Here is a 14,082-nt window from a genome sequence, read left to right as displayed (position 1 = left end):
AACGGTCTAAAGGAGTGACAGGAAAGAACCCTGCCTCTATATGTGAAGGGCTTTTGGGACAGGTGAAGAACCATCCAATATCAGCCTTGGAGTCCTCTTGGCATTATCATTGTTTGTTATATGGCAGCATGCTATTTACAGTGATCTGAACTTTCAGGACTTGTCAGTGCCTCCACTCCCTTCTAAGAATAAAAAAATTACCCATTATTATGTATGAACGAAGAGAGAGATCAGTACATACATATGTAACATCCCTGTAAGAATCTGGGTATGTATGTATGCATATATAGCGTTTGCAATTTTCAGCTATTGTGCTCACTCCCAGGTGCCTTTCTTGATAACGTAGATGTATGAAGTCAAACGTAAGTATGACAAAAACCTATTCATAAACCAGTCACCAATGAGAAAGAGTTTTGCATTCTGTAGAAGCCTGATGTATTATATTATAGACACACATAATATCAGATCTTGTAACTCGGGGGGAGGGGAGGGAAGCAGGTAAATCTCGTAACTACATACAGAATTAGTACTGCCTAGCAGAGAGATTAATAGTCTCATTGCTGCATGGGGATTATTTACAATACTTGTCGTGGTCCCCCATTTTATACAAGGTGATGAAGTGGCACTTGCTTAAAGCCTTGAAAACTGAACTACTGCAGTAAAAGAGAAAAAAAAGCAACAGTCTCAAGAGTGTAACACCCACATGCCAGCTGTGAGTTTTCAATCCCTAGTTTGGCAGAGTTATTCTGAATTTAATATGAAATAGCAAATCAAGTACAAACTAGCTGTCTTCAGCTTTTATCATAACCACCTGTCTTTTTACAATTCTAAGGTTTTACAAATAATAGCAAAACATGAACTACACTCCTTTATGTGCACCTATCCCCATAGTTCATTAGCAAAAAATATTATAGCACTACATTAAAAAATACCCCACAACACTAAATCCTTATTGGGAAAGCCAGTCAGAAGATCTGTGTTATAAAACTGAGACAAAGCTTTTGACCCTCACCCTACCCTCATCCTCAGTATGGCAAATCAGGTCTCTAGCTTTCAGAAACACTGCCCTAAAGAATTTTTGAGTAGCCTGGGGCTTTCGGGCAAAGCAAAAGGCTTCAAGGCATTGTCAGATCAGGTGTTAAAAAACACCAGTTCAGCAAATATGCAAACAGCTTAAAGAAGCCTAGAATTTAAACTAGTGATGCATACCGAAATGGGACTAAACAATTCCACCCCCCACACTTTTTTTTTTTTTTTTAAACGAAACATCTTACACCGAGGCCTCTACTGGCACAGATACCAAAATGCTTTACAACCTACATATACACACAGGATTCTGATGCATACTGTGGAAAAGAAGCCCTTCTCAGATAAAAAGGCAACAGCTGTTAGCTGTCTTGGCAGCTTTTCCAAATAGCACGGATAGAAAATGAAGAACATTGGATCCAGTTTTAACTGGAGAAGTATAAAATATAATTCATGTTACCAGAAAGTAATTACCAAGCTACAATTTGGCCACGGCACTGGAAGTAACACCTAAACTTATGTATGAAGGGTTTAATTGAATGTCAAAATCCAATCTGAAAGACAGTTCCTCTAGCAACACAATGCCCCCTACTGTTATGTTGGGGTATCAGTTTAGTATCAACTTAGAAGGAAGAACAGGTAAGCAAGCACCCACTCACTCCTTATTAGGAATAGATTATCCAGAATTGTACTCTTCTTAACCCAAGAGCATTTAGTATTCAAACAAAGTTAACTCAAAGAAACTTCAGTTCATCCACATTGACTACAAAATGAATCTACTGTGTTCTGATAAATTGCACAGCAGAATAATACAGACAACCTTGGTTTAAGTGTTTTTTCTAAGGAGTAGGGAGGAGAAGCCACTATTTGTTTCGAAGCCTGAACCCTATCCAAAACCATTCCAAAGGTTCATCTCTCTCTTCCGGCAAAGAGAAGATAGCAAGAGGAAAAACAAAATCAGAGACAGGGAAACATGTCTGTGCAACTGAAGCAGAACTGTCATTTCCGAGCTATCTGCACTTGCTTTGTCAGCTGTAATGACTAGACACAGAAGATGCTGTTGGCTCTGCTTCTCTTCCTCGGATTAGAAATTAACAAAAATTCCTTGCTGCCATAATAGCGAAGGAAGCTTTCACCTTTACAAAGTATCTCCCCTTCACATACATTCACCAGGGTTGTGTTTTTGTGATGTCGAAACAGAGTACTGTGTTTTCATAAAGATCCCTGGACACTCAAAATGCATTTTGTTAACACTAGTCTAAATACACGGACCATCACAAAGACTCATGGGATGTTTCAACTAATTTCTTAAAGCCATTCTTAAACTTGTAAAGGCATCTTACAGAGCTATAGCATCTCTCTTCCAGAAAGATCCCAAAGCACTTTACAAGACTTTGTACATTTATCCACTGAGACAGTTACTTGTGGGATGGTCTCTTGACAGTCACTTGTTCAACAGGCACGCAGCAGATCTACAAGTCACTTTAAGGCAGTAATTGAAAAATACTGTATCAAATTGGTACCGTAAGGGGAATTCACGGAGACAGAATATACGTACACAATTTGAAGTTTAACTAGGAAGCTATCTCCACTGTTATTAAAAAAAATTATGTAATCTCTAAGCAGTATAGATGAGAAGAACTTCAGTTTTATGGGGGAGAGGAGGTGTTATCCAGCATCATAGCAACCATACCCAGGCTTCCTTCTGTACTTAGTATCATAGATAGTGGTGCCTACTGATTCACCCGTACTTAAGTTTCCATGGAGGTATCCCCATCCAGTATTGACCAGGGTCAGCATGTGAAATCTGACAAGCAAAGCAGGCAGAAATGGTACAGCTTGCAGACACAATAGAAAAAGGATTATTCATTGTTCCCGTCTCATGCACAGTTTGCAAGTTCTGAATGGATCCCACTAGTACACAGGTATCAGTGAACACCTTTTGTTACGTGTGTGTAAAGCTCCTACTCCAATGGTGTCCTCATCCATCTCAGCAGGAATGATAAATAATATAGCAAATCTGTTCATTTGTATTAATGCTGAAAAAGCCTTATTTTTATCCAATTCCAGCAATAGATGCTGCTATTGCATTTCTTTTGCAAGAGCACAGGGTACTATCAGATACTTGGAATCTCTCAGGAAATTGAATGGGTGTGATAAAGCCATATTCCCTATAAAATGCACAGCTGGAAAGAAAAATGAATGGTGGGTCAAACTTTTATCAGATCATTGATATATATATATAGGCAGCCACTCACCCAGCAGCAGAAGAGATGTCAGCTCTTGCAGCAGGCACCTCATCTTTGTAAGAGAGTGAAGATAAAGGGGCAGCTCTCTTTCCTCTCCTCACTTGCCTATTTTTTAAATATTCAGTTGTCAGCCACCAATTGGCTTATATTTCCTGAAAAATATTTTGTTGCCAGTGGAAATACAAGGTGGGGATGGGAGGGCAGGAGAAGGGAGAACAGAAGGGAAAAATAAGTGAGGGAAGGACAGTGGGAGGCGTGAAAACGTCCTCAACTGCTAAAATTATGTTTCCAAATTGATGCTACAGCCGTTCTGGATCCCGGCACGCTATGTGCCTCAATGTCTACTTTGATTTTTTCCAGGGCCAGTTTCAACAGCGATTGAGGATCCTTTCCTGTCACAGTAGCCAGCCAGGGAGGGGAAATGAGATAAATCCTTTCATCTGCTCAGTCTGGTAATGCCAGATCCTCCTTCCAGCGAAAACGGGAACATTCCCGGTGCCTCCCGGTACAGTTCCCAATAAATAATCAGTTACCGTCCCGGCGGCTGAAGATGTACAGGGTGTTCCTCCGGCTGCTACGCTCCACGGGAGGCAGAGTCGGTAGCTTTGCTTCCCCAGCGGCTTCCTTCCTTCCTTGGGACGGGAGCGTGAGCTGTGCCCCGCTCTCCTCCACCCGGGCTCGGCTCTGCCTGACGGTGCCACCGGAGCCGGGCTCCTACTCTCCGCGGCTGCTCCTGTTCCGCCCGGGCGAGGCTCCCCGCTCAGCAGCGGGATCCCCCTCCTCCTGCGAGCAAAGTTAGCAAGGCGTGAGCGCCGGTCTCCCGCGCTCCCCCAGCGCCCCGGGGAGCCGAGCCCCGGCCGGGGGTGGGCGGAGGAGATGCCCGCGGCGGGGAGCCCAGCCCGCTATTGTCTCGCCCGCCTGGCGGCTGTCTGGCTCTCCGGCGGGGCGCAGGCAGCGGGAGAAGGCGCTTCGGACGGGGCGGGCAGCAGCAGCAGCAGCGGGGGAGCCGCTCTCCCCGCTGCCCCGGCAGAGCCCGCAGCCGGCGCACGTGCCCCCGCCACACAGCGCGCCCCGGCTCCAGCAGCCGCCCGCCCGGCTCCCTGCGCGCTTGGGGCTCACCGAGCCCCCGCGGGCGCTGCTCCGCCCCCGCGAGAGGTGGGGCCGCCGGGGAACCTACCTGCCCCGCGCCCTCCAGCCGGCACCGCCCGGCGTCCCTGCTCCGCTCCGACAGCCGGGGGAGGGCCGGGCGCTTCCTCTGCGCCGGGAAACCCCGCCCCCCGCTCCGCCCTCTGCCCCCTGGGCCTCCCGCTCCCCTCCGCCCTGCCCCGCCGCCCGGAGCCACGCCTGCTCCCGGCCCCGCTCTCCGGGAACTGGCGGGAAGGCGCTTTCCCCCCTCCCGTGGGGAGGGGAGCGAAGGGGGGTTGACCCAAGCGGGACACGCCAGCCTCTGCTTTTTTTGAGCCGGATCGTGTTACAGCCGGGCCGCGAGCTCCCGAGGCTGGAAAGCACCGCGGGGCGGTGGGGAGCGCTAGGGAAGCTTGCCTCACCCAGGCGCCTTCAGATCCGCACCGCTTATTCCGTATTAGGCAAGCCGAGGTGCCGCACCGGTTCAGTGCTGAGTGCTACTGAACCCAGCTGTAAACCCTGTTTATGCTACAACCCACGTAAAGTCCGGGGGTGTGGCACCACCTCTCGTTACAGGACCTATGCATGCAAGCAATGGTTGTGCGTAAGCTGCAGCGCTGCCACTTTTTGTCCTCGAGGGACCTCGCTCCTTCCTGATGTTTAGTGTTGTGGCCCTGTCCTACAGCCTTGTGACGCTTTGGTGCCTGGGAATTTTGCATCGTGACAGCTTGGATGGTGTTGTGGAAATGTCAGTGTACCACAATGATGTTTTGCAGGCTGGGAAATAATTTGGGTACCTCAGGCCAAATTGCCACATACAGAGGCTGATGGGCACTTCTGGCCTTAAAGTCTGTGGGTCTGTAAAATTAGGGATCAAAAGTTTGAATGTATCAAGCTGTCTCCAGGTGAGAGTGGGAAAACAAATGATGTTGATAATAGGCATAGAATATCATTTCCCTTCACTCCTACAGCATTATACAGTGTAATATGATTGAATTTGTTGAATATTTTTATATCAAGTGTGGTCTTGATCCTGCAAACATTTTTGCACATGTCATGACCTGGGTTTTCCAGGGCATACATCTTATTCAACACCATACTAGTACAGCCCTTTCACCTCTTTCAGGTTATGTGTACCCTACTGAGACTATGTTGGCATAGCTATGTTGCCATAACCCTGTAGTGTCAATGAAGCCTACAGCATCAGAGGATGGTTTTCTATCAGTGTAGGAACACCACCTCCCCATGCAACAGCATCTACATTGACCTGCATCTACACTGAAGGTCAGGTTGGCCTAACTACAACACTCAGGGGTGTGGATTTTTCACACCCCTGACTGAGATAGCTATAGCATCTCAACTTTTAAGCACACTTATTTTCCTAAACTTCCTGTCAGGATACTTGCTTGTTCATCCCCTGCAACCCTGACTGCTTTTCCTAACTCGGCTTTCAATAGGGTTGCCAGATATGCAGTTTTGAACCCGACAGTCCAGTATTTGAGCTTTCTGTTTGGGAAACAAATTGAGAAAATATAAATGTCCGGTATTTTCTAAATAAGATGTAATGTAGATTGTGATGTAATGTCAAGTGTGTTTGGTATTTTTGTTGAAACCATCTGGTAACCCTAGCGTTCAAAAGCCCTGGTTCCCTCTTCAAAATTTGTAGGATGACTACATCTCCAACGTCTGGGTTTATACAACCACTAAACTTTTATTTAACCAGCGTAAACATAACAAAAGAGGTAAGTAACTCTTCTATTTCTTGCTCCTAAAGGCAAAGTTCAATCTTATCAGATCCAGGCAGTGCTGCCCTTGGACCCTTCCATGAGCCCGCTCTCTCCTCAAGAGCCAACTCATGACCCTTCAAATTCAAACCCTCAATGTTCCAAACAAGAAATCTGGGTGGAGCTTCTATCCAGGAGTCCAAGCCTCTGTGTCCCATTTACCCAGCCGCATATGTTCTTTTTGACTTGCATCCAGCATTGTAACCCACCATATAATTTCACTTTTCACCTCCACAACCATACTCCATTTCAAGTTAACACAGTCTCTTCTCCACAACTTGCATAACTTCACCCATGAGTATCCTCATTGAACACTAGTCATAAGTTAAACTGCACACCTATTTATGCATCTGCAGGATCAAGGCTTATATCTCAAAATGCTTCAACGCATTATAACTAGAAAAATAAACAGCTAAGAAAATTAGGAAATCGCAATAAAGGAGAAAAATACATTTCGGGTTAAATTTGGACAAAGATAAAGACTCGCAGTCGAGAGCTTTTAGAGCATGTTGCTATGCAGTTTAAGATAAATTTGGAAATATTCTTATTATGTACAGGTAACATACTAGTTTACAACGTATACTTCTTATGAAGCATAAAATAATATGTACTGCCAAATAACAGATTCAGTGAGCTTTCACATGCTCCTTTTCTCAAAGCTCTTTCAAGGTATTGCATTAATGCATAGTAACAATAGTATACATAAAGGGACCATGCAAATGACATTATAGCATTATACGATTAATCCCATTTTAGTCAAATTAGATTATAATAAGCACTGTGTGCTAAAGACTATTAATGGGAACCTATGTTTCAAAAGCTTCATCATCTCCATGCTTGTCTCCTCCTTGACCCCAATAATAAAAACAGCTTTGCATTCATAATAGCTATTTTCACTTTCAGATTACTTTACAAATATTCTTTGAGGAGACCGAGGGTATTATTTCCATTTCATAGATATGGAAACTGAGACCCACAATGGCCAGTTGACTTTTCCAAAGCTGTAGAGTGAATTGATGCTATACCTAGATTTTGGGGGATCTGGATCAGCTTTCACATCGCACTCCCAGTCAGTACCCAGCCCAGGACACGGAAGCTAATGATCCAATTGGTGGACCACCCGAAGCCTGTTATACATACACTAAGATGCAGCAACTGGATTACAACTCAAGGATTCCTACTATTTAATTCTGTGCTCTGATAACTAGATCATGTCTCTGCCTACGGAAATATATTTGTAGTCATGATTTATTCACATAACTTACACGGTGACTTAAATAAATACATAGATGGGTAAAATAGCCTCATGATCTGTGCAATGTGCCAGGACTGGACTTGCTGTGTGGAGCTCCTCCCAGATTAGTGTATTCTCTTACCTCTTACCTCCTCTTCAGGAAGTGCTAGGCCACTTTGTACCGCTTGGTTGCTTGGTTTGATGGTGAGGTTGCCGTATCAGCTGGAAGTTGGTGGGTATATCTCTGATGGGGCCCCCAACATTGGGTTTCTCTGCTGTCTACCACTGCTGTTGCACTGTCCAGGACTGGTTTTTACTTTGCTTCACAGAACCTCCAGTATGTCTACATCCCTGCCCTCAGCAGGCAGAGGCACAACAGTGCTGGTAGACCCATAGCATGAGCACGCAAATGATTTAGTCCACTGCAGTCCCTTGAAAAGCACTGAATCAGCAATTCCAACCAATTCCCATGTCTTCTCTAATGAATAGGACTGTACCTGAGACAATTCAGCAGAGTTCAGCATCAGGCTCCCCCTGGCCTTAGTGAGAGAGAGCAAAGTGAGACAAAGCAGTTGCTGCTTGGATTAGGACAATTAGCAGTGGCTCTCTACTCCCAAGCACTGTGTCTGAGTGTAGAAAAGAATAATGAAAGGAGGGAAGTCACTTCACATTAATTAGGGAAAATGTCACATGCAGGATTCACAATAATAAAACCATGAACAGAACACGCACCCCAGAGTGCAAGGGCAGTGACTTCTGCCTCATATTCTTGAGTTCTGTATCCAAATGTTCCTTTTCTGTGCCCCTCTCTGCTCCCTCACATTACCCCACTCACAGTGACCAGTGAGGACCCAGGGTTCAGAGGTGAATCTGTGTGAGTTCACCTCCCACCCAGGGAAGAAGGCACGTTGCTTGTTACACCATCTGAGCACTTGATCTGAGTGGCTGCCCTGCCAGCCACTTGGTCTGCTCTGCTGGCCGCTTGTTCTGCTTGTCACCTTGCTAGCTGCTCATTAGCCAGCCAACAGCCAGTAGTCTTCTGTTGCTGCCTGTTTCTGCACCTCAGTCTTGTGGTTTTCAGCTCTTTACAGACTAGGCAGAAACACTGCCCCAGCACAAGTAATTTCAGCTCTCATTTGAGCACCTCAGTGTAACAAAAGGCTCCTAATAAAGCCTATTTAGCTCTGCCTTTGAGCCATGGGGAAGAACAGGTTAAACTAGATCAAGAACTATTAGGGAAAGTCCACACTTCCTGGCTAGGACCTGTATCCTCACCCTTCTTACTTTCACAGCAGTCTGGCAGTCAGACCCCTGATTTAGCAAGTTCCTGTCAGCTCATGGTGACCTCTCTCTCCATCAGGACAAGCTCAGCACAGTTTTGCTCCCCCTTGGCCACCCAGTGACAATAACAACATTGCACACCTCCTGAATTCAATACTAGAGTGATCTGTAATCTAACACCAGCCACAGCCAAACACTAGGAGCTCCCAACTTCTGTCTGCTAGATACCTACACAGAGTGTGTTTGTGTTTACTCCTGCAACCTCTCTCTCTCCTGAACTAGCTGTCACAGGATAGTTCATTCAGACCCTGCTTACGGTTAAATAAACCACCTATGACTGAAGCAGCACCTCTTGTCTCAGAAAGGCAAGTGAAACAGAAATTCAGTTGTAGCAGCGTGGGTGTAGTCGTGTCACTCCCAGCATGTTACAGAGACACCCACCTTGTCACAGAACTCCTGCTCAGATATGAATCAGTCCCCTTAGAAAGGTCTGCCACTTTGCTGAGACACAAAGGGGTTATACAATGAATAGAGCCCTACCAAATTCATGGCCATGAAGAACACATCACAGACCATAAAATTAGTCCCCCAGCCCGTGAAATCTGGTCTTTTGTGTGTGTTTATCTGTTATACAGATTTCATGGGGGAGCCTAGTGTTTCTCAAATTAGGGGTCCCAACCCAATAGGGAGCTGCCGGGGAGTTGCAGGGTTATTCTAAGGAGGTTGTGGTATTGCCACCCTTACTTCTGCTCTGCCATCAGAGCTAGGCAACTGGAGACCAGTGAGTGTTGGCCAGGTGCCCAGCTCTGAAGGCAGTGCTGCCAGCAGAAGTAAGGGTGGCAGTATCATACCATGCCATCCTTACTTCTACACTGCTGCTGGCAGTTGCTCTACCTACAGAGCTGGGCACCCAGCCAGCAGCTGCCTCTCTCTAAAGCTGCCCAGCTCTGAAGGCAGTAGCATCAGCAGTAGCAGTGCAGAAGTAAGGTGGCAATACCTCAATCCCCCTATAATAACCTCACAATGGTACCACTACTCCCTTTTGGGTCAGGACTCCTCCAGTTACAAGATCATGAAATGTTATATGTTTAAATATTTGAAATTATGAAATGTATTATTTTTAAAATCCTATGACTATGAAATTGAACAAAACGGGTCATACATTTGGGAGGTCCCTAACAGTGAGGTCAGGAGATCCCCCTTGTGTGCACCTGGTAGATCTCAGCTCTGCCATTCGAATCCTCCTCCACACACACAGACCTCCTGTATTCCACAGATGGCGGGAAAGAAGAATGTCCAGGCCCATACGCAGGGAGTGCGAAAGGTGCAAATGCAACGCATGGTCCCCCAAATAAGTGAGAGGGGACTCCATGGCTGGCTTTCAGGTGGTCCATGGCTTGAGCTCAGCCCTCCATCCTTCCCCCAACAGCGGGGAGCCCTCGCTGATTCCGCAGCCTTGCCCTCAGCTCCCTCCCCCCGCAAGGTTGGAGCACCAGTGCCAGCTTTCCGCCCGAGTCTTGCTGCCTGATCTGGCTCATGGGGAAGAAGTGCTCCCACTCTCCCAGCTGGGGGAATAGCAGCATGCAGGCATATTGCCTGGAGGCTTTCCCTGCTGCTCCCATTGGGGGCTGAAAACAATTAAATGCCCCACCCCCTCATGCACAGACTCCTGCACCCCACTGAGACTCTGCATCCTCGCCCCAGCCAGACACCTTACCCCCTCCCTGCTCCTGCACCCTCCTCAGCTCCAACCTGCTTCTGCATCCTCCCCTCTGGCCATACACCTTACCCCCAGCCTGCTCCTGCACCCACCCTTTCTCCTGCATCCTCCCTCCTGGCCACACACTGCATCTTCCCTTGCTCTTGCCCCATTCCCCTGGCCAGACACCCTACTCCCAGCCTGCTCCTGCACCCCACCTCCCATCCAGGCCTTACAACGTCACCCCCTCGTGCACCCCACCTCCCGCCCAGACTTTACACCCTCACCCTCTCCTGCACCCCAACTCCCACCCAGATCCTGCACCCTCATTTCTTTCACTGGCAGCCCTGTCCCACACACTGAACCCCCCATTTTTGTCCCAACCCCAGAGCCTAGAGGGGGTGTCCACAAAATCCACTAACTTTGGAACCCCAGAGTAAATCTGGCCTATGGGAAGCCCTGAACCTCAGTCCTGCCACAACAGTGAGGGTGGGGGGGGGGGGGGGGGGAGTGTTGGAGGTATTTTGGTGGGTTTTTTTTTTTTTTTGCTTCTCACTTGTGTGGTCTCCATCTGATATTTCTGTGGGTCAATGGCCCCCTGACTTAAAAAAGGTTCCCCACCTCTGCCATAAATAAAGAAAACATGGGAATCTTTTGTGTTGGACATAAATTAATATTTTACTCTACTAGGGGGCTGCTCCCCCTGCTCACCAAACCCTCTCTTTCTGGAGATAGGCAGCCACGGCTTTCCCCCAGCCACTAGGGAGGGCCAGGCCGAGGTGTGGCAGCCCTAGCCAGCCCCTTCTATTCCCCGCATGGCTGCCGAGGGGCACTGTCTAAGGCCTTGCTAGCCCCAGCTCTCCTCTCTTTCCTCTCCCCGGCCTCGGCAGCAAGTGCTGTGTTGCAGGGGGATGAGCAGGTGGGGCTGGTGGCAGCAGGGCAGGACTGGGGGCACGGTGCCCCGCATCCACGAGGAGTGGCCTGGGCCCAGCCCTGCTGGCCAGAAACCCAGCACGCATGCACCCAGGACTGGCCTCGCCGAACAGGTAGAGCAGCAGCAGGCAGAGGCAGCTGAGGGAGCGGGGGGCCATGCTGGCTGTACTGCCCACCATGATCCCAGAGGGTAATTTCTACAAAACCTATATTACTGTATGTTATAACGCAATCATTTTACCAGTCACTGTTTGCACTCACATTTTTCATTACCCGCCCTTATATACACTCATTGCACGACTATTTTGAACTCCTTTATATTTAAAAAAAATTGTGCTCCACATTTACAAAAACAGCACAACCCCCTCCCCTGAAATTTCTGTGTACAGGCCTGATGTCAAACTGCTCTCTAGTCCTCACAGAAGATGCCTGAATGTAGTTCATCTATGGTATGGTATGAAAATTACATGACTTAGCCATTTCATCTTCAAAGTGCTTCACAAACCTTGAATCCCATTATCATTAGATACTCTGTTTTTGTTCTTGTTACAGAATGGAGTAGGGAGCACAGGTGGCTTTAAACCTGCTCTTGTAGTCCATATATCCTGCAGCAGGCATAGTCCTGCTCTGCACCCTGCCCTGGTATAAGTTAGAATAGCCTTGGGTCTGTGCCAGCTTACACTCTATGTCCTTTTAAAGGGGGAGAGAAACACGGAACGTCCATAGTGCAATGCATAGTCATAAAGCCCTTACACTACTTCTGCCCCTGTAAGCCACTGATGTTGCAAAGGGGGCTTTAGTGTGATTGAGAACCACCAGGTGCCTTATTTTATCCTCACAACAATCCAGAGAACAAAGCATAGTAAGTATTATTATCTGTATTTTACAGGACGGGAAACTGATAAGAGGTCCAAATTTGGCCGTACTTGAAATCCACTCAAGTTGCATTCCTCTTACAGCAAAGCTGAATCTGGCCCAGAGAGATTAAAAGTAACAGAGAGGTAGCCATGTGAGTCTGATCTTGGTAAAACAAACAAAAAAAAGCAGTCATGTAGCACTTTAAAGACTAACAAGATGGCTATTAGGTGATGAGCTTTCGTGACGCAGACCCACTTCTTCAGATCATATATGATATCATATATGAAGAAATGAGTCTGCCCCACAAAAGCTCATCACCTAATAAGCCATCTTGTTAGTCTTTAGAGTGCTACATGACTGCTTTCAGAGAGATTAAGACTGACATTTTAAAAAAATGCTTATTCAGAGTGCACTGGTTTTGTCTGTCCAACTTACCACTGCATCAGTATCCTACATCAGATAACCAAGCACGAGAAGCCATTTTTGGAAATGTTAGTCCATACAACTTGTGCAAGGCTTACACTCTGAAAACCAGCAAGTGGGGAGAGTCTCAGGTCCTAGGCTCCAGCCCAAACCCAAATGTCTACACAGCTATTTTTAGACCTACTGTGCAAGCTTGAGCCAGTTGACCCAGGCTCCGAGACTCACTGCTGAGGGTGCTTTTGGCTCTGAAGCCATGGTGAATCAGCTGAAGAGTCGAGATTAGAATTTAAGAATGTATACAATTATTCAGCTCAGAAGTTCTCAACCAGGTACCAGGGGATGACAGCCACTCTGCTCTGTCTTTCCATATTCCTGCGCTGTGGGGAGGTGTCGCAGCTAGATAGTAGGGGTGAGTGTTCCCACTATGGAAAAGGGATTTCCTCCCCAAAACATGGGTGACGTGAGCCACTCTGCTCTCTGTTATTAAAGAGTGGCCACACTTCTTGCTTAAACATTCCCATTCCTTTCCTGAGCTGAGAACTTCTATACATTAGTTTCACCCAGTGAAATTTTTTGTATGGCCATGGTTCAAGTCCATTTAAAATGGGTGTGAGAGGTTGTAATGGGAATTGAAACATAACCCCAGTTGCACGGGCTTGAACAGTGGTGCTGTCATTGCAGGAGAATTGGCATATGTAATTAGTCCAAGGCGGTGTCTACACTGGGCCACTTATTCCGGAAAATCAGCCACTTTTCTGGAATAAGCTGAGAGCTGTCTACACTGGCCCTTGAATTTCCGGAAAAGCAATGATGCTCTACTGTACAAAATCAGCCGGAAAACCTATTCTGCTCCCGCTCGGGCATAAGTCCTTATTCCGGAACACTGTTCCGGAAAAGGGCCAGTGTAGACAGCCCAGTAGTTTTTTCTGGAAAAAAGCCCAGATTGCAAAAATGACGATCGGGGCTCTTTTCTGGAAAAGCGCATCTACATTGGCCACAGATGCTTTTCCGGGAAAAGGGCTTTTCCGGAAAAGCAGCCTGCCAATGTAGACGCTCTTTTTCCGGAAATACTTACAGGCAGTCCCCAGGTTACGTACAAGATAGGGACTGGAGGTTTGTTCTTAAGTTGAATCTGTATGTAAGTCGGAACTGGCATCAGCCACTGCTGAAACTGATCAGTTTCAACCGTGGCTGAATCTGGACGCCAGTTCTGACTTACATACAGATTCAGCTTAAGAAACCCAGGCGTCCCCAAGTCAGCTGCTGCTGAAACTGATCAGCGGCTGATTCCAGGAAGCCTGGGGCAGAGCAACTCTGCCTCGGGCTTCCTGTAGTCAGCCGCTGGTCAGTTTCAGCAGCGGCTGACTTGGGGACGCCTGGGGCAGAGTAGCTGGGGTGCTGCTGTGTTGCTCCAGTAGCGCGGCTCCTCGGCGCTACTGGAGCAACCCGGCAGCACCCCAGCTGCTCTGC

General features: G+C 47.3%; 1 protein-coding gene across 5 annotated transcripts in view; it reads right to left on the bottom strand.

Moving 5' to 3' along the window:
* The window catches only part of IGSF3 (immunoglobulin superfamily member 3), a 154,389-nt gene extending 149,548 nt beyond the window's left edge, over window positions 1-4,841 (bottom strand). For 3 of the 5 annotated variants that reach the window (XM_075909248.2, XM_075909275.2, XM_075909271.2), the window contains exons 1-2: window positions 4,453-4,597; window positions 3,285-4,058 (exon numbers count right to left, since the gene is read on the bottom strand). In XM_075909248.2, coding sequence (XP_075765363.2) covers window positions 3,285-3,327 — 43 coding nt within the window. In that variant the 5' untranslated portion in view covers window positions 3,328-4,058; window positions 4,453-4,597. Of the gene's footprint in view, window positions 1-3,284; window positions 4,383-4,452; window positions 4,598-4,822 lie in introns of those variants that run through there. The other 2 variants (XM_075909263.2, XM_006124235.4) reach the window with 2 other exon arrangements.
* Between the last annotated feature and the right edge of the window lie 9,241 nt (window positions 4,842-14,082).

This window comes from Pelodiscus sinensis, chromosome 1 (genome assembly GCF_052426305.1).
Source record: "Pelodiscus sinensis isolate ZL-2025 chromosome 1, ASM5242630v1, whole genome shotgun sequence".
Lineage (NCBI taxonomy): Eukaryota > Metazoa > Chordata > Testudines > Trionychidae > Pelodiscus > Pelodiscus sinensis.
Note: the sequence above shows the minus strand (reverse complement) of the source record. Positions and strands in the feature narration are given on the sequence as shown.